The 21176-nt window shown below is 38.9% G+C and overlaps 1 protein-coding gene across 5 annotated transcripts in view; it reads left to right on the forward strand.

Moving 5' to 3' along the window:
* SEMA3D (semaphorin 3D) overlaps window positions 1–20891 on the forward strand; it is a 172157-nt gene extending 151266 nt beyond the window's left edge. For all 5 annotated transcript variants that reach the window (XM_056573397.1, XM_056573396.1, XM_056573395.1 and 2 more), the window contains 7 exons: window positions 3580–3802; window positions 5256–5344; window positions 7359–7400; window positions 10726–10883; window positions 10969–11033; window positions 11879–12018; window positions 19777–20891. In XM_056573397.1, coding sequence (XP_056429372.1) covers window positions 3580–3802; window positions 5256–5344; window positions 7359–7400; window positions 10726–10883; window positions 10969–11033; window positions 11879–12018; window positions 19777–20202 — 1143 coding nt within the window. In that variant the 3' untranslated portion in view covers window positions 20203–20891. The remainder of the gene's footprint in view (window positions 1–3579; window positions 3803–5255; window positions 5345–7358; window positions 7401–10725; window positions 10884–10968; window positions 11034–11878; window positions 12019–19776) is intronic.
* The last annotated feature ends 285 nt before the right edge of the window (window positions 20892–21176 follow it).

Raw genomic sequence — 21176 nt, forward strand, 5'->3', positions numbered from 1 at the left:
TCACCTATTAGTGTGAGCCCCCCACCTTCAATTTATGTTTTCAAAAAAGTGCCTAAAGGACTCTTGATTAAACCATGATTGAAGTTTTTGACCTTAATTTTAAGCATTTTGTCTGGAGGAAACCAGGCACTGCTCATCACCTTCACAATACCATCCTTACAATAAAGCATTTTGATGGCTGGGACAGAGAGACTGGTCGGGGTTGAGGTAAAGGGGAATGGGGCAAAGTACACAGATATTACTAATGGGAATCTGATCCAGAGTGCTCTGGGCCTTAGACTGAGCCAATGGTTCACTTTCCAAAAAGACAATGACCGTAAGTACACAACCAAGGCAACACAGGAGTGGCTTAGAGACTCTGTGAAATTGCTTGTATAAAAGTGGCCACTAGGGGTCCTCACAAAAGAGGCCCATGCTGACCACTGGCTGTCACTATATGAAAACCGATGGTGGCAACAGTCCTGGCCCGTCGGAATACAGGAAGTGAGGGCAGGCTTTAGAAGGCTCTGCGCTCCTGGTGTGAGGTGGAAATTTGTGCCCCATGCAGACTTGCGTCCGCTCCTCCCCTCCCCTCAGCTCTCTGAAGATTTCTGAAGCTAGAGCTGGGGGGAGGGCAGAGCGAAGGTAGAGCAGGGGGAAAGAGGAGGTACACGCCCCCCTCATCTACCCTCTCCCTGCTCTGCCTTCGGAGGATGCAGGTCTGCACAGAGAAAGAAGAAAGAGCAGGGGAGAAAGGACATACAGGACTCCTCATCTCCCCTCCCCCTGCACGCAGGTTTGCATGGAGTAAAGACACAGAGCAGGGGAGAGAGGATGTACACACCCATTCATCTCCTCATTGAGCTCTGCCTGTGTTCACTGAATGGGAGGATGATAAAGTGCAGGGGCTGGGGAATAAATCTCGGACTTGGGATGACTTCTATGTGTGAAGGGGGGAAGGGGGACTCCTGAATGACACATGCTGAGAGTATTAGTCCCTGTTATGTGTTTGTATATGCTAGTGTTTCCCACTAGTCACACTGGTGCATGCCCTGTGGAGGTGTGGTGAACTACAACCTCCAGGAGACTTCTGAGAGACAATAGAGGTATGGGGAACTACAACCACCAGGAGACTTCTGAGAGACAATAGAGGTGTTGGTGAACTACAAACTCCAGGAGACTTCTGAGAGACAATAGAGGTGTGGGGAACTACAACCCCCAGGAGACTATAGAGGCAGCTGCTGGTGTTATACCACAGACAGGGAATGCTGAGAGTTGTAGTTTTGCAACACCTGGAGGCACCCTGGTTGGGAAACATTCGCTTACACACACACAACAGGGACTACAACTCCCAGCATTTGTCATTCAGGAGTCTTCAGTCTGTGGTATAACACCAGCATGCTGCCTCTATAGTCTCCTGGGGGTTTTAGTTCACCAACACCTCTATTGTCTCTCAGTAGTCTCCTGGGGGTTGTAGTTCACCAACACCTCTATTGTCTCTCAGAAGTCTCCTGGGAGTTGTAGTTCACCAACACCTCTACAGGGCATACACCAGTGTTTCAAAACTGGGTGCCTCCAGGTGTTGCAAAACTACAACTCCCAGCATTCCCTGGTTGGGAAACACTAGCATATACACACACATAACAGGGACTACAACTCCCAGCATGTGTCATTCAGGAGTCTTCAGTCTGTGGTATAACAGCAGCAGCGGACGCAAGTCTGCACGGGGCGCAAATTTCCACCTCACAACGGGTGCCATGCTGCAGCTGCTCGTCCTTCACAGGTAGTGTCTGGGGCTATAGCTCTATCCCAGGCAGAGTACACGACTGGCTGTGATTTGTAGTCCCATTATGCAATATGTAAGAGGAGCAGAGGATTATATACATTATCTTCTGCTCCTCTTTCATATTGCATAAGATATTGTGTGTGGAGAACTATAAATCCCAGCCAGCCATGCAATATGTAAGAGGATCAGAGGATGAAAAGATCCAGAGAGGAAAGGGTTACAGAGTAGCCTGCAGTGATTGGCTGACTGCCAGGCTCCCTCCCAGACTCAGTCACACACAGTGAGGGCAGAAGAGGGACACTCCCCCTGCCTGAAAGAAGATGGGAATCCAGACTGCAACTGATGTAAGCTGTTTTTATTAGAAATATCGGGGCTAAACACATAAAACTTAGATGTACATGATCAGTTTTTTTTATTATTTGGAAGATATGATAGGTATGCTTTAAGTCAATGCAATATATTACTTTTCCCTTTTGCCTTAATAAATCAACACATTTTGCCTTTTACTTTGTTATTATGGGGCATTGAGGGCAGATTAAAAAGGGGTACTCTGATGTTTTACTTCTTTTCTCCTATACACAGGATAATGCATAATTGTCTGATAGTGTAAGGTCTGACCACTGGGGGGTGTGATCTTCTAAACAGCTCCCCGGCTCTCCTTGTGCACAGATCGAAGGTTGACATGTCCCCTCCATGTATCTCTATGAAAGAGTTGGATATATGTGAGTACTCTCCCAAAGAGATACATGGAGGGGGTGTGTTGACCCATGCACTCTCCCATAGAGATACATGGAGTGAGTACTCTCCCATAGAGATACATGGAGGGTGTGTGTTGCATGAAGAGAGCCAGGGCCTTGTTCAGGAGATCGCGGGGGGTTTCAGCAGTTGGAACCCCCTCACGGTCAGACATGTATCCTCTATTCTTTGGATAGAGGGTAAGATTTTAAACATTGGAGTACCCCTTTTATGGTTTAAAGCGGTGCTCCGCTGCTCACCGTACCCCTTTAAGCCTATACAAGTCAGCAAAAGTGAGTTTTTTAGGTGAGTTACCAGTTCATTGTTATCAACACCCCCTTTCTAGCATACTGCCACGGCCCCATCCATTAGATCCTGGGGGTCCCCAGCGGTCGTACCCCTGCAATCTATAACTTATCCCCTATCCTTCGGATAGGGGATAAGTTGTATTGCACTACAGATGTCCTTTAAGGCTAAAATGTTTGTGTAAATACAGTTTCATAGAATAATGTTAACAGCACATATAACTACATTGTAGTGGGGCAGATACCTGATATTGTCAGGTATCACATATATTCTCTTACTGATTTTCTTCCTCGTTAAAAAAGAAAACAAAAAAAATCTAAACATTGTAAAGAAAAAGAAAACCTTCATTTTATATGGAAAACAGCAATGTAACTGCTACAAACGCTATTGCATAGAGCAGCAATGTCTTTGTATTAAGTGTCCTATAAAGTCATATGTATATATGAGTAGAGTCCAATAGGGAGTTAGGAGTGGAAGCATTTGGAATCTACTTTACCTAAAGCCACCTATAATATACAATATTTTATTATAAATTATACAAATTTTTAATTGTAACAGAGCTACATGGAATCTTATTTCTGCAATATGTTTTATGACCACTAGATGGGGATATGATATAGTAAAATGTCAATTTATTCCATTCTATCCTGTATATTAGCAAATGGCCATATTGCTATACAAAATACTATGGAGGTCCGATATATTGTTTGTAACTATTGATTTTTAGCCAGATGTCAACTACATTTTCACCAAATTTTCGATATCTTTTTCAGTGTCCAAGCAACACGTATGACCCACAGCTAAAATCTACCAAAGACTTTCCGGATGATGTTGTTAGCTTTGTAAAGAACCACCCTCTTATGTACAAGTCAGTGTACCCTCTTCACGGGAAACCGGTGTTCACCCGACTCAATGTGGACTACAAGCTAACTCAGATTGCTGTTGACCACGTGATAGCAGAAGACGGCCAGTATGATGTCATGTTTCTTGGGACAGGTACAGTAATAACTGTTTCTTTCAATTATTGTTTTTTTAATATAAATATTTACTTCAGTAATTTAAAATAATGTATATCTTATGCACTTGAACAGCTCATTTAACGTTATCCTTTATAGCAGTGTTTCCCAACCAGGGCGCCTTCAGCTGTTGCAAAACTACAACTCCCAGCATGCCCGGACAGCCGTTGGCTGTCCGGGCATGATGGGAATTGTAGTTTTGTAACAGCTGGAGGCACCCTGGTTGGGAAACACTGCTTTATAGTAAAGGGTACATAATTATTTTTTATTCCTTTTTTTAATTTATTCAAATCACCATCCTCTATTTCATAAAGAAGTTCTGCAGCATCTGATATATAGAGACGGATCATCAACCTGTAGCTTTTCTGCTGTTGCAAACTTATAACTCCATTCACGCCCTGATAGTCATCCTTAGTGATAATCGACTGGGGCCATATTCGAATTTGCGATATTTTTCCAATATATTGAGGATTATTCGTCCTATGTTCGCGAAATTCGCATATTCGCAATGTTCGTTCACTCCTTTTTCCATTGCATGGAAAATTTTCATAAAAATCTGTATTTGAAAAAAAAAAAACATGAATATTCGTCAATACAAATATATATAGCACTATATTCTAAATATTTGCAAAATCGCAAAGTGCCGATATTCATGATAAAAATTTGCATTACGAATATTGGGAATTTTCCATGCTAATTTTAGCACAACAAACATAGCAAATATGCGTATTTCGCGAACATAGGATGAATATTCGTCAATATATTTATGAAATATCGCAAATTTGAATATGGCCCCTGCTGCTCATCACTACTCAACACTAGTCTAGTGTTGAGCGGCACAGGCCATATTCAAATTCGCAATATTTCACGAATATATGGACGAATATTCGTCATATATTCAGTAAATTCGCATATTCGTAATATTCGCGTTTTTTCGCATATGTGAAAATTTATAAATTTATAAATTTATAGCAAGTACACCAATGTTACTTGATAGAAGCAGCAGAAGGGAGGGATCAATATTTGCGAATATTCGCATATGCGAATATTCGCCCGGCGGTCTCATACAGTAGTATTAGAGCCATCTGTAGACCACACAAGCTGGAAGCAGAGAGGGATGATCACTGTGATGTGTACCGTGACAAAAAAAAAAAGCTAATATTCGTAATTTCGAATATATCGTGCTATATTCGCGAATATTCGTGAATTCGCGAATATGCGACATTCGCTAATAAAATTAAAATTGCGATTATTCGCGAGCAACACTACACTAGTCGTCATGGCAGAATAGGGGTTGTAGTTTTGCCTGTTGGAGAATACTGTTCTACAGCATCTGAGGTGTGTGTTATGTTGGTTTGCATCAGCTGAGACATATATTTTATTGATGAAATATACTTTGTGATGTTCTATATCTCATATGCTTATGTTTTTAGATGTGGGGACAGTTCTCAAAGTCATCAGTGTTGCCAAAGGCATCTGGAATATGGAAGAAGTTCTGCTAGAGGAGCTGCAGGTATTTAAGGTAATGGAAACAATTTATCCACTTTAGACTATTACTGTCTGTCAATAGGACATGCTCTCCACTCTAGTCAATCTGGGGATTACAAGGTTGTTCCCCACAGGAATAAACAAGGCTTTGAAATCCATTCTGTGGGCAGGTAAATGTCGGAGCACATAACAGACTGGGAGAAGGCAGCTTTGTTATGGTAGAAGCAGAACGTGTAAAGATAAGAGTGACAAGGGTTAACATACTGTTTATGAAGGAGGTAGAGCAGAATGAGAGGGACGCTTCAGAATCCGGCTAATGGCTGGAAGAAATGGTAATTGTTTATTGTAAATAAAATACCAAACACTTGAAACACTTTGATTTGACACAGAAAATGGTATTTATGCTTGGAATTCCAGACTTTGTGGATATTGTGGTAAATGATTGTGGGAAATTACTTGGTCCTTTAACTCAATAGTAACTTATTTAATGGTATAAAATATCATCAACCAGCATACTACATGGAAACTGTCAGTGATCTGATGTTGACAGATTGTTTTTATTACATGTACCATTGTATTACCCAGTGAGGATATTGGGGATTTGTTTCTTAAAGGGGTTATCCACCATAAGGTGATTTTAGTAAGTACCTGGCAGGCAGTAATGGACATGCTTAGGAAGGATCTGCACTTGTCTTGGGACTAAATGGCTATGTTGTGAGATTACCTTTACACTGTGGCTAGCTGTTGGTGAACTAGTATTTCCTGTTAGATTTTTCTTTTTTTGACTACAAATCACACAATTCCATCTTCCTCCCTCCCACACATCAGCCACCCCACCCATTGAAACATAAATGAGCTGCATCCATTCAAAAGACCTGTGGTTTTCAATCAGGGTACCTACAGCTGTTGCATTAGTTGCAGATTGATCTCTCTCCCACCAAGCGATCGCTCCACCCATTGAAGCAGACAGGCTCCCTGTCATCAGCTGACTAGTGAGTCAGGTCTTGGCCGCATTGCAAGCTGGGAAAAATCTGAGACAAAAGTCATTTTGTATGCTGTTAAAAATAAATATTGGGGTGAAAATCACAGAAGAATTGTGAGAAAAGGTACAGACACTATATTATCAACACTATATTATCAACTACACTAACTTTACCCTGTAGCATAGTCAAATTAGTCAAATTAGTCTCAAAAGTTTTTTCTGGAATACCCCTTTAAAGAGATTGACCACAACCACATCTTTTCATATAGAAGCTGGCCTGTTGATCCAAGGATCCATGTCGCTATGGACATATTGTCCTCTGGATGACATTTATAAGCCCTAATAAAACGTGAAAAATATGAAAAATGGTTGCCTCAATGAGATAACCCTTTTTTATAAGATAATAGGGGGGGATAGTCAAAGAATTGTGTTATTACGGCTCTTTATTTTGCGTTTCAAAGAGTGTTAACTGCACCTCATTTTCAGAAGTGTGTTTGTGTTAGGGCAAATAGCACATCATTTAATACCAGATATATTTGGTATTAGCTGCGACACTTTGTGCGCCACAAAGTGGTGCTAAACCTTTGAAAATAAGGTGCTAATAGCACAATAAGCCTAACCACACCCAAACCATGCCCCTTTAAAAAAAATTGGCTAAGAGGGCACTAAATCAGGTGCAAAATTTTTGAATATGTGGCGCTGATAGTGTGCGCCACATTTTAAGCAAATGTGGCGCAGCTAAAGCAAAAAAGAGTGGTGCTAAATTCTTTGAATACCCCCCCCCCCCCCCAATGTGTTTATAGGCAGTGCCATATTTAGAATAAAGGTATGTACAGTCAGCCACACCTATCTTGCTTAATGACCGTTTCCAGGTTTTCAGATTTATCAGAACATAGCAGTAAAGCAGGAAAAATATATTGCAAAGGTGATATAGTTGACATTCACTTACTCTGTAGAAAGCATATTCAAAAGCAGAACATGTAACATGTAACTTGAACTACAGTTATAATATTGAATGTATTTTATTATTGAGATTTTTGGTCAACAATTTTTTTATTTTTTCCAGAACCCAACACCGATTACTAACATAGAACTATCCATCAAGCAGGTAAGACAGAACTTTCTGATTATTGATCGTAATTTCACCAAGGCAGGGCACGGTGTAGTGACCTGAGGCATTGTCTTATATGTAAAATATATGCTGGACATTCAGCAGACATGTTAGGCTGGGTTCACACCTAGTTTTTGTCTCTGTTTCACTGTATCTGTGACAGCACGTTTACTTTTCCTGTATACATAAAACTTAGTCAACTACAATATTTTGTATGGCAAACTAAACTTATACATTGCAATCCATTTTTTAATTTTTTTTTGCAATGTAAGAGCGTGTTCACACTGAATCTTTGTTTCTGTTCACATATACGTTTTATACACTTGAAAAGGAAAAAAAAATATACGCTGACGGATATCCATTTTGTATTGACCTTCATTATTTAAAAAAATAATAAACAATTGTAATGTAAATATATTTTTTTTACTAATTTATTGACACAATAGCATAGTTGACTATGTTTTTATATAGAGCAAAATTTAACGTACTGTAACATAAACAGTGAAACAGGTATAAAAACTAAGTGTAAACCAAGACTTATGTCAATAGAAAACAGAATCTGCTATATGACATCAATTTTTGGTATCCCTTAGCCTATTAATATTTTTTTTTACTCTCTGCAAGTATATAAAATGTTATATGTTAAACGGAAACAACACAGTGTTTTTTTATAATTTATTTTATTCTATTAATATTATTATTTTTCATTTATTATAATGTAGCCAAATAAAATCGGTATTGCAGCTAAAAGAGAAAGAAACATAAGCAATACAATAATAATGTGATCTATAAACAGAGGGTTAAAAAAGGATGTATACTTCAGATATGGAAGGCAGGGGCTGGCAAGATGGCAAAGTTCGGTTTATGTGAAGTCAAGAAATACTAATGGCACAAGCTGGCAGCTGACATGAGCAAAAAAGAAGAGTGTTTCATGCTGCACTTATTTACTTGACAGCATTTAAAAATAATGCCATTAAGTTGTCAGCAGGGGGCAGTATTGAACCTTGTGACTGCTTCTGTACATTGTTATTATAGTTGCTTTGTTAAACTGTCACCTCCATTCTTCAGAACATTCTGCAGTTACATGCACTGGTTACACCTGAGCTTATTGGTAACAAGATGTTCAGCATTTTTATTAAATATATGAATTTGATATTATTCATTTGACATTTATTTTAGTTTATATTGAGAACATTTCTACCTATAATGAAACACAGACACAGACAATACTGTTAACAAAGAATCTAAGGGCAGGTTCACAGTGCATGTTCCTGTGTCTGTTTTACTGTTTCCATTACAGGACATATAATTTTGCTATATATGTGTTTAACTACAATATTGAGTACTGCAAAACACAAACAAACAAACAAACATGCTCCTGGAGTTACTCTTCATTTTTTTTTTCTGGAGCAGTAATATCCATTTAAATGTTTATTTATTTATTTATTTATTTATTTCTATTTTGTCCCTCATTGATTTCCGAAATTGACATTATAATAACATCACTTAAGAATGTTATATAATAGAATATTGTCTCGCAACTTTCCAGTACTCCTGCATACTAAGGGTATGTTCACACAGAATCCTGCAAGCAGAGATTCCGTCAGGCGGCTGCCGCCTAAAATACTTTGGCAGTAGGACTGCGGGGTACTATTGACGGCTATGCAGTACTCGTGGAATTCCGCGCAAAGAATGAACATGTTCTTTCTTTGCGTGGAACAATTTCAGTGGCTGAAATTCCACAGTGTGAACGATGTTCACTGCATGGAATTCTACTCGCGGAATTCTGCTCGCGGAATTCCGTGGTAGTAGGCAAGTATTAAGCAGTCTAATATAGAGCACAGCTATCTTTGGGAATCTCATAGACAGTGAATGGAGCAGTAGTGCACATACTCGACTGCCTCTTCATTCAGATGGGAGCTTCAGGAATATCATTCTTGAGATCATAAGTGGTCCCAGCCATCAGACCCCCATTGATCATACACCTATTCTCTGTCCTGTGGATAGGGTATAAGTGGCACAAACCCTTTAAAGAAAGCTGAGTGTCAACTACTGTAAAAACTGGAACTGCAGTCATATAAAACTTATCACTCAGCTTTCCCAGTCACATATATGAGTGACACCTAAATAGACGTTTAAACAATGTGACAATGTGCATTGTCACAGTACCAGTGTCCCAGCTACAATCTGCAGTTGTTATGTGTGAGAGGAGCCTTTTCCTACATCTGTCTGTGGGGTACTGCAAGTTCATTTTCAAAGCTGTTTTCTGTGTATTGCAATGCTTTAATAGCATACACTGAGGAATAGTGAAAGTGAAAAGGTTATGCATCTAGTCTTCAATGTTCCTCATTCGTCCTTCTAGGTTCAGTAACTGGCAGGCCAGAAGAGAGAGAGAAAGATAACCCTTAGTTTCTCCACAGGGATTATAGGTGTTGTAATGCAGACATGCTGGGGGTAGTATACACCTATAATCCCCAGGGGTACCAGAAATAATGTGACCAAATGTTAATGGTATTGTTTTATTTTATTAAAGGGGTTTTCTGGGGAAACTTACAAAAAAAAAAAAAAACAATTCTTGCCCCTTAAGCTCACCCACTGTGCCTGCTATGTCTATGTCAGCCTCTCTTTGTGCCTGTGTCACAGAAGGACCTTCCTGCTCAGCCACTAATTGGCTTAATGGGAAGGTCCTTGTGTGACACAGACACAAGTTAGTGCAGCGTTGAAGAGGACTAACACGGAGAAAGCAGGCATGGTGGTCTGTGTACAGAAAAATACAAAAATGTCCTTGAATATCCTTTTAGATGTTCTTGTTCATTACTATATGGTTGCTCTAATGACTTAGGGTGGGTTCACACTACGTTTTCTCCCATACGGGAGCGCATACGGCAGGGGGGAGCTAAAACCTCGCGCTCCCGTATGCCTTCGTATGCGCTCCCGTATGTCATTCATTTCAATGAGTCGGCCGGAGTGAAACGTTCGGTCCGGTCGGCTCATTTTTGCGCCGTATGCGCTTTTACAACCGGACCTAAAACCGTGGTTGACCACAGTTTTAGGTCCGGTTGTAAAAGCGCATACGGCGCAAAAATGAGCCGACCGGACCGAACGTTTCACTCCGGCCGGCTCATTGAAATGAATGACATACGGGAGCGCATAGAAAGGCATACGGGAGCGCGAGGTTTTAGCTCCCCCCTGCCGTATGCGCTGCCGTATGGGAGAAAACGTAGTGTGAACCCAGCCTTATACATTTTCAGGCCACTAACTAAGTAAATATTTAGTAGATCTTTTTGACCAGATTGGTTTTTTTTTTTGGTTTTTTTTGTAGCACCAGCTTTTTATTACATCCCATGATGGTCTAGTCCAGCTGTCGCCGCATAGATGTGATACTTATGGAAAAGCTTGTACAGACTGCTGTCTGGCTAGAGACCCATATTGTGCATGGGATGGAAACGCTTGCTCGAGATACATACCAACATTGAAAAGGTAAGTCAAAGAGATTTACATGTTTATAATTGAAAAGATGTGATATGCCAGATAAAACTAACAGCAAATATTTCCTCCTCCAAAGGCGTTCAAGAAGACAAGATGTGAAAAACGGGGATCCTCTTACACAGTGCTGGGATGTGGATGAGAGTAAGTACAGTCAGCCTGGTAGATATGTCTTATACTAACAGGGTTATCTTCATATATATTATAGATTGTATTGTTTTCTTCTGCAGCCTTCATTCTATTGTAATTCATTTACCGCCACATTATTGTTGTTAAAGAGGTATTACTATGCTGACAACTTATCCCCTATCTAAAGGATAGGGGATAAGTTGCCTGATCGCGCAGGGTCCCGCCACTGTGGACCCCACGATCTCGCACGCAGCACCCCGCTCTCATCAGGCCCCGGAGTGAACATCCGCTCCGGGTCTGATGACTGCTGACCACGAGCCCGGAGTATTGTGATGTCACGGCTCCGCCCCATGTGATATCATGCCCCGCCCCCTCAATGTAAGTCTATGGCAGGGGCGAGACAGCTGTCTCGCCCCCTGCCATAGACTTGCATTGAGGGGCGGAGCGTGACGTCACACGGGGGCAGAGCTGTGACGTCACGATCACCGGCCCCATCATTGGAACATCCGCTCCCGGGCCTGATGAGAGTGGGGTGCTGCGTGCGAGATCGCAGGGGTCCCCAGCGGCGGGACCCCGCGCGATCAGGCAACTTATCCCCTATGCTTTAGATAGGGGATAAGTTGTCAGCACGATAGTTAAAGCCTAACTAGAAAGTTTGAGAAGCTGTGTCATCGAGATGTACATAATGGGCTGACATATCTTGTTTTCCCTAAAAGGGTGCTTTAAGGGCAGTTAATATAGCCAACTTTCCCCAAGCTAAAGATCACAGGAACCCATAATACTGTTCTTTGTCCTTATGAATGAAAATTAGGTTTAATCTTTGAACATGTTCTTGACTATAAATAAATATTTATTTCCAGAGACTACAAATGAAGCTCCTGAGGAAAAAGTAATATTTGGCGTTGAGATGAATTCTACTTTCCTTGAATGTGTTCCTAAGTCACAGCAAGCATCTATAAGATGGTTTATTCAGCACACAGGGGAGGAACGCCCGGAAGAGGTAAGTCATCCTGCTTGTACATCTACAATAGAAATATTATCAGATTTCATACTGGTGAAAATTGTGCGTCCTTCCCTTTGTAAAGGTCTTTTATATTTTATTGGAAAGGATTTATCTCTATCAGAGGAAAGCACTCCCAATCCTGTATGATTTTCCATTTCATTTTTTTATGACATCAAGGAAAACTTTCTGTGATAATTGATTTTTCTGTGCCAAGTTTCTAAGGTCAGTTTAACATAATAAATCATGCTTCATGACGGGACGTGATTAGATAAAAGACTATACATTATTCTTTTTTTTTTAGGATTTGATATTAAACATATGAGGAGCAGTAAAAGAATAATATTCATCTAAGTTTATTGGTATAAGCTGAATGACCGCTAATAAAGTAACAACTTATCACTTAGCAGTGAAGCTGAATACTGTGAAAGCTGATGGGGTCTTTTCTTAATTTATGGTAACTGTGCCCAAACTACTGTAATTTGGTCCCTCAGGATTTACTCACAAGCCATTAGCAGTAGTCACTTTATACATGTATGAGAATGATCAAACAGTTGTTACTGAGCAGATGTGGTCTTTCACAATTGTCTGTCACTCAAATATATATATATATATATATATATATATATATATATATATATACACATATATAGACGCTATAAGCTGGATTTGACAGTAGCTCAGTGCTTTTCCTTTTTCTTGAAGTACTGAAGATACTGTTATAGGATGTGAGGACTTGTTGCCGGAAGAAGATATGTACTCTGAGATTTGTGGGTGTTTAGATGCTTTTGGTGGCATAACCAAGTGGGACCCATTCCATTGTTCCTATGGAGTCATGTGATTACTTATTTCACCTATGGAAATTATTAAAGAGTTTGCTTCCGTGTTGGTGCATTATGATGTAATATATGGAGTCTCCTGCTCAGAATTCCCCTTTTTTAGCCAAAGCAGACAGTCAAGGCAAACATCTTCTTGCATTAAAAGGTCAGCCCATTCATTTTATTGGGCATAAAAATTGCTAAATTTCCCCTCACAGTGACACTCACTGTCCTCTTCTTGTGATATCAGCTGATCAGTAGGGCGCTGGCAAACATAACCATTGCATTATTTAGGTGTTGTCCAAATCTGACTAAAGGGCCTATTACACAGGATGGTTATCAGCTGGACAGGCCAACTATTGCCTCTGCTTAAGGTTGTGTTCAAGGTTTAAATTGCCATTATTAATGGTCTGCCATTTAAAAAGACCCTAAAACCTTAGGTTATTCTCTCCCCTACACACGAAAAATGTCAGTGGTAGGTTTACATAAATGTAAGTTTCTTATTATAAGGGTATGTTCACGTGTACTATATATGCTGCGGATTTCATGCTTCAGATTTTGATTTACCAGCATAAAATCTGAAACATGTAGAGTATGTGTGAACATACCCTTAAAGTAATTCTAGCAGTAATTTAAAGTGTAATTTAAACAAAAACAAAAAAATAACAATTGACATATCATAGAGACATGTCATATGTAGGAAACAGGTCCCAACTCTATATTGAACGTGTCTCCTGCAATGAGGAGAGTCAGGGAGAAAAGTGCTTAGCTAAGTGCTTCTCCCTGCTCTTTGAAGCAATTCTTGGGGGTCTCAGCACCCAGCCACTGATTATATATATATATATATATATATATATATATATATATATATATATAGCATTTTTATACATATAGCATACCGTATATGGTGTCTTTGGAAGAGCAACACATGCTGTCTTAAAACATGTTATATTCCCTGATGCTCTTCTTCTCATGGCTTCTTTTCCCAAAAATAGTATTGTGCTCTCTCTCACTCATTTTCTCCCTCTCTCTGACTGTCTGAGTCTCTCTCTCTCTTCTCTTGTTTTATATTAACTGTGTATATTGCTATTACGCAATTCCCATATACATCAAAATAGGTTCACCAAGATTGATCTAACAGTATAAATATTTTTGGGAGAAATTGTTGTGCTTTCCGGTCCTCCAGGAGGGAGGCATTGCATGTAAACTCCACATAGTTTAGACACATTGTCAGTGAAATGCTTATAATACATGTTACTGCAGTTCATAATATTTATATTTGCAAGTGCATAACATTTCCCACAGTCCTTACAGCTATCTAAGCCATCTGTTAAGTCTGATTTTTTTTCTGTAGACTATAAATGAAAATAAACAAGTGTAATCGTATTAAGCTAAAAACAAAATACACAAACTTGCATTAATTATTAGAGACTTAATGTTGCTAAAATAGACTCAATACAGACATTTGGCTTGCTGAGGGCAAAATAACAGTAACATTCATTGGAGATTTGGAAATTATTATATTAGGTGTCATTCCTACATGTGAACCTTCAGTCAGCAATGACATCACTGCCACATCACTGCCTTTTATATTACATAGGGGATATATATATATATATATATATATATATATATACATATATCTGTCTATCTATCTCATATCTATCTATCTCATATCTATCATATCTATCGATCTATCTCATATTTGTCTGGTTCATAATGTATTCCTCATATTGATAATAGATTCCTTAAAGGGGTACTCCCCCCTCTAGACATCTTATCCCCTATCCAAAGGGGACCCCCGCAATATAGCACTCAGCACCCACCTATTACTGCTCCGGAAGCCGTCACGCTCCCTCCCATAGACTTGCATTGAGGGGGAGGACGTGACATCCACGGGGGCGGAGTCGTGACATCCCCGTGGTCGGGAGCCAGACCCTCCAGCACTTCCGGAGCAGTAACAGGTGGGTGCTGCATGATATATTGCTGAGGTCCCCAGCGGCGGGATCCCCACAATCAGACATCTTATCCCCTATCCTTTGGATAGGGGGATAACATGTCTAGGGGGTGGAGTACCCCTTTAAGCCATGTTGCCAGTGTGAATAGAACATAACATCGCAAAATTATGGTCCTGAATGATATCAAAGCATTAAAGGGTTATTCCCATCTCAACATTCATGACATATTGACAGAACATGCCATTAATGCCAGAGAGGTATGGATTCCCCCTCTTGGCCCTTAACCTATCTCGCTTATTCACATTTTACAGAACAATGGTTGATCCCACATCTATAAGGCATTTCTAGCATATCCTGTCTATACACCATAAATGTTGAAATGGAAATACTGCTTTAAATTATTTGTTTTAAATATCCTGTTGAGGATATTGAGTTAATAAAGCTAAATCCCTTGTTCAGGATGCTCATATGAGCAAAGTGTCACTACAAAGAGCATTTCTTACACAGAGGACTAAGCATGACCATGCATTACACCGACAGCCTATTTCAATGGGAATTGGGTCGTTCTTCATTTTTATGTGCCGCCAGGTTTCCTAGAAAAGATAGAAACATATAAGATATCTTATAGCACATTAGTGACACTTCCATCTGTGGCTGTCTGCTTCAGTAAGGCAATCCGTCATTGTCCTGTCTGCTCTTATTGCTGAATCCTGATGAAAGGTATGCTTTGAAGATGCGTCCACCCAAAAGCAACTGTCCTCTCAGAAGATGCTGCACATGTGCTTTCGATGGTTATAGAAACACTTTGTTTAGGCAACAAACGAGATGACCCCATTTGCAGTTACCAATAACAAAGATTTTGTCAATTTCCTTTTCTTGTTTTATTATACTTTCTGAGCCCTTATGATTTACCAGACGGAATTATTTTTACATGGTTTACTGTCAACAAAGATGTGAAAAATGATATAAACCTACAACACTAACATGTACCATGTTCCAGAGGACACACAAATACAAAAGAATGCACAATTAGAGATGCTGCTATAATGGAATAACACGTCTGGGTAGTATTTACCCATTTAAACACTGATGTAAAGGAATTTTTTGTTTATATATTCATATTATATATGTTAAACTGTACCTTTCATCAAAAAAACTTTTGAGATATTATAGATTAATGTATGCAGAATAACTTTAAAATTGCATGTTATTAAAAAATATGTTTCTTTCTATTTAATTTTCCACTTTGAAGAAATGACCACTAGGGGTTTCCCTACCAGTCCTGGCAGCAAGCATTTCAGACTCATGCTGGAGTCCTAAACACTACGAGCTGCCAGTCTGCTTTGTCCACAAAGGAGAACTCTCAGAGCTGCCAGCCTGCTTTGTTCACAGCCTTTTTGGCTGTGAACAAAGCAGGCTGGCAGCTCTGAGTGTTTAGGACTCCAGCATGAGTCAGAAATGCTTGCTGACAGGACTGATCGGGAAAAATACAATATAAAGAAGCATATTTTTCATTAACATGCTATTGGAAAGTTATTCAACATTCATTAATGTAAAATATATCAAAAGTTTATTTGATGAGAGGTACCCTTTAAGAGAATACATGAATGAAAAGTTTAGTAAAAATCTAAACATATGCTATACACATAAAACCTTACATTTTTAATTGAAAACATCCAATTAACATAGATATAAACAGAATTGGTAAAATAAATGCAAAAAAACCTGCTAAATCTTAAATAGACACTGTCATTTCAAAAAATGTCATAGAGTAGAGTCATATCAAAAGTTTTGGTGTTCATGCCCTGATGAATTGCTAGAACAAGTGGGGAGAGAAGCATGCGGCCATGTGCTTCTCTTCCTGTGTCTCTGGGAGCAAGATGGTCGCTTAGCGCATTCTCTTCAGGCTCTGTGTTACATGACCGAGACAATCTCATAATGAAGGTCTATGGAACAAGGACAGAGAGGCCTTACACTTCTCTTTTCACTCATTCTAGTGGTTGGTCAGGGTCTGAAACTTTTGACATGTCCCTAGAACATGAATAAAAGGATAAAAGTCAAACAGCACAAAATAGGAGTACCCATGTCTTAACCTAGGGTGATCAGATGCAGGTCAGCTAGCAAGTGGTCCAATAGAAATTAAATATATAACAAACAGAATCAACAAAACTTGTCTCAAAAACTTATATTTTTATTCAGTTCATGGTAGAAAAAGACATCCCAAAAGGGCATGTGCTACGTTTCAGTCTCAGCACAAAAGCCTTTGCTGAACCCAAAACGTAGCATAAATTAATAGTTATTAATTTCTTCATATGCTTCCGCCCATGTAAACTGTGGAGACCCAGCGTCTTCTCCTTCATGTAATGTAATGTGGTGGTCATCCACTGTGACTGTTTCATCTGTCTTCTCTGGCTGTAATGTTCAGTGCAGAGTGTAGTTCTGTGCGTATGCTGAGCTTATTCATAATAGATAACTTATAGAAGAGGGAGGAAAGAAGAAAAAAGAGAGAATATTTTTTTATTACATATTAGAATGTAGAATGATTATACAATTCAATGTACAATGTTCTGTTCCTATATTTGGCTTTCATGAAGACTTTTGATACCTAAATACCATGCAAGTTTTTTTTCCTGTAATATTTAAAGGGGCATTCCAGGAAAGTTAAACAGATTTTTAAATTACTTCTATTAAAACATCTTAATCCTTCCAACAATTAACAGCTGCTGAAGTTGAGTTGTTCTTTTCTGTCTGGCAACAGTGCTCTCTGCTGACATCTCTGCTTGTCTCGGGAACTGCACAGAGTAGAAGAGGTTTGCTATGGGGATTTGCTTCTACTCTGGACAGTTCCCGAGACAGGTGTCATCAGAGAGCACTTAGACAGAAAAGGACAACTCAACTTCAGCAGCTCATAAGTACTAAAAGGATTAAGATTTTTTTCTAGAAGTAAAAAAGTTTTTTTCTTGGATAACGCCTTTAACAACTAGGTAGTGTTATCTATTTATGAACTAAAAAAAGAACATCAATTTATAGATCAGACTGTGCTTGACTGACCTTGTTACGTGTGATGTCATAAAGCGAATGCCTGATATTATCATACAGTAACATATATTAACAGGTTTATTCAGATTATTTACTCATGGTCCGCATTCTTTTATCCTGAATTGCATGCTCCTTTAGATGTGGTAGACTTCTTATCCAACAGTTTTCTTGTCTATGAATTAAACAACAGAATGTGATCCACATCAAAAAGAAGGTTATTTAGGGTGAATACTGCAGTAAGAAGCTTTGTTAATGTATTAGTCATTGTAGTATATGCATCGTATAACAATTGTGAAAGTATTTGAAGTCATTTTGACTTCCCTTAGATATTATTGAAGTTCTGTATTCATACTAGACTGAATAACAATGGTAAAACGTTACAATTATGTAATGCCAATAATAATTATCACTTGTGATCGAAAGATAGATAGATCATTTGTAAATGTCTTTATTAATGCCGGCACAAAGTCTCAGGTACTCTCAAATATCAGATGGAAGCAGCACATAATGGAGACATGAACAATGTAAATGTCTGCATGTGTATACATTGGAACGATTAATCATTGCATATGTGCTAGAATTCTGGAGTAATTTGTGCCAAATACTGTCTTGTATCACTTTTATTATGAGTTTTACACACTTTTTCCCCAGCGTCCGACAAAAGGTCATAGACTTTATAAAAGGGACTCGATCGAAGACCTGACACTGTACACCAAAACTGTACCAGAAGTCAGACACAAGATTATGTGGCAGTTTAATTCAACTAATAGTTGGACTAAACTGACTAGACCCTCTAAGGCCATGTTCATATAAGGGATTTCCACACGGACATTCTGCTGCAGCAGAATCCTATTTGATTTCAAAGGCATTCTTCTACACTGTACACACTTCGGTAACATCTGCCGCGGAAATTCCAAAATTGGAGTCCACAGAAATGATAGACATGTCTATTCTTTCTGCGGAGTCCACATGAAAATGTATTGCTGTCTATGAGACAGCACATTTCCACACAGTCCTTTCCGGTGCAGCTCCGTTGTCAGGGAAATGTCTGCAATGTCTGCAAATTTATCAAACAGCATGATACACTCTGATAAATCTTGCACATTCTTAGAATGTTTAGTCTAAGTTACTCTAATAATTAGTAAATCTGGCCATAGTTTAGACTCCACTGTCATTGCGTTGTAATACCAATCATTGGTACGGCCTCACCTGGAATATGCGGTTCAGTTTTGGTTGCCTGTACATAAAAGGGACACTGTGGAGCTGGATAGGGTGCAGAGACGTGCGACTAAACTAATATGGGGCATGGAACATCTTAGCTATGAGGAGCGATTAAAGGAGTTACAATTGTTTAGTCTTGAGAAGAGACGTTTAAGGGGGGATATGATAAACGTTTATAAGTATATTAATGGCCCATACAAAAAATATGGAGAAAAACTGTTCCAGGTTAAACCCCCCCAAAGGACGAGGGGGCACTCCCTCCGTCTGGAGAAGAAAAAGTTTAGTCTCAAGGGGCGACACGCCTTCTTTACCATGAGAACTGTGAACTTATGGAACAGTCTACCTCAGGAACTGGTCACAGCAGGAAAAATTAACAGCTTTAAAACAGGATTAGATACATTCCTGGAACAAAATAACATTAATGCTTATGAAGAAATATAAAATCTCATCCCTTCCCCAATATCGCACCACACCCCTACCCTTCAATTCCCTGGTTGAACTTGATGGACATATGTCTTTTTTCGACCGTACTAACTATGTAACAATCTGAGCAGTTATTATAGATCTGCACTAGGTGTAATAATAGCAAAACCATTGATTAGCTATTGTTTTACAAAACAAGCTCAGTTTTAAAATAAAAATTTAGTGTCAGTACAATACTTTTCTAAACATTATTTCCTTTTGAAACAGTACATCTTGATATATTTATTTATTTTTTACAGATAACTTCTGATGAAAGAGTCATCAAAACTGAATATGGGCTTTTGATCCGCAGCCTACAGAAGAAGGATTCGGGGATATATTATTGTAAAGCACAAGAACATACATTCATTCACACCTTGGTTAAACTCAATGTAAAAGTGATAGAAAACGAGCAAATGGAACAAACACAGAAGATGGAAGAGGATGAGGCTAGAGGCCGAGAGTTAATGACAGAGTCAAGACTGAGATACAAGGATTATTTGCAGATTCTAAGCAGCCCTGGCTTCAGCATGGATGAGTACTGTGAGCAGATGTGGCATAAGGAAAAGAAAAGGCAACGCAATAAAGGCGGACCTAAGTGGAAACATGTCCAAGAGATCAAAAAGAGCAGGAACAGGAGACACCATGAACAAAGGGAGAAGCATGCTAGAATTTTATCTGCATAGACTGAGCTCCATGTTCCATGGACATTTTCATATTATTCCGTTGTGTACATTTCTTGTAGTAATATTCCTTTTTTTTCAACTGGGAAGTACTGATGCATACAAGACAATGTAGTACCAAGAATATCCTAGAGAAGTGAAGTCCCTTCACGTTCTGTATTACAGCTTTCAGAGAATAGACTGGGTTAAGGGGTATAGACTTCTTTGTGTAGTGTTTTTGTATGTAGCTTCATCTTCTGGGTTAAGTTAATAATGACTGGTCGTTCAGGCTTTTATTTATTAAACTATGTTATTAAGGTGTTCCATTCTCTCCCTTTTTGTAAGTTGTAAGTTAATATTGGGATGTTTTAAGTAAAATGTTTACTTTTTTTAATGTTTAGTTTTTATTCTACTATTAAGTATGGTATTTTTTTAAGACAGCCTGATTATGAGATGTTTGTTTCACAGTTAAATGTTAATAATAGAGGTGAAAAAAAGTGTACAAAATAAAGAAATAACGCAAAGCAGGGTGAACGCAGTGCCCAGTATTCCACTAATGGTTTAACATTAGTATTTGGTAATTCCATGGACCTAATTATCACCTGCTTTGATAGCATTCATTTTTTTACAGATAGTAAAAGAAGGTTTACAAACTCCATTGAATTCTCTTATATCAGGAAAATACGCACAATCAAATAAAAATACTGGTTGAACTACTCAAAGTTTGTTTGTGTTGGTATTTTGCATCTGTATTGTGACATGCAGATCATATTCAGGATAGTTGTAACCGCTGAAATTTTAAGGTCTGGATAATTTTCCAGTGATAAAAAATTAGGCAAATTTACAATGACAAATGTGCCAGAATTCTGGTACAATTTGCACCAAACTAAGGGTACACACTGTGCAGTACATTTATTAAATTTTTAGATATTTTTTATGCCTTGTTTGAAGGCTTTGCTGGAAAATAGGTGTGCTTTAAAATCTGACAATGTGCTCCA

The sequence above is a fragment of the Hyla sarda genome, chromosome 4, assembly GCF_029499605.1.
Source record: "Hyla sarda isolate aHylSar1 chromosome 4, aHylSar1.hap1, whole genome shotgun sequence".
NCBI lineage: Eukaryota > Metazoa > Chordata > Amphibia > Anura > Hylidae > Hyla > Hyla sarda.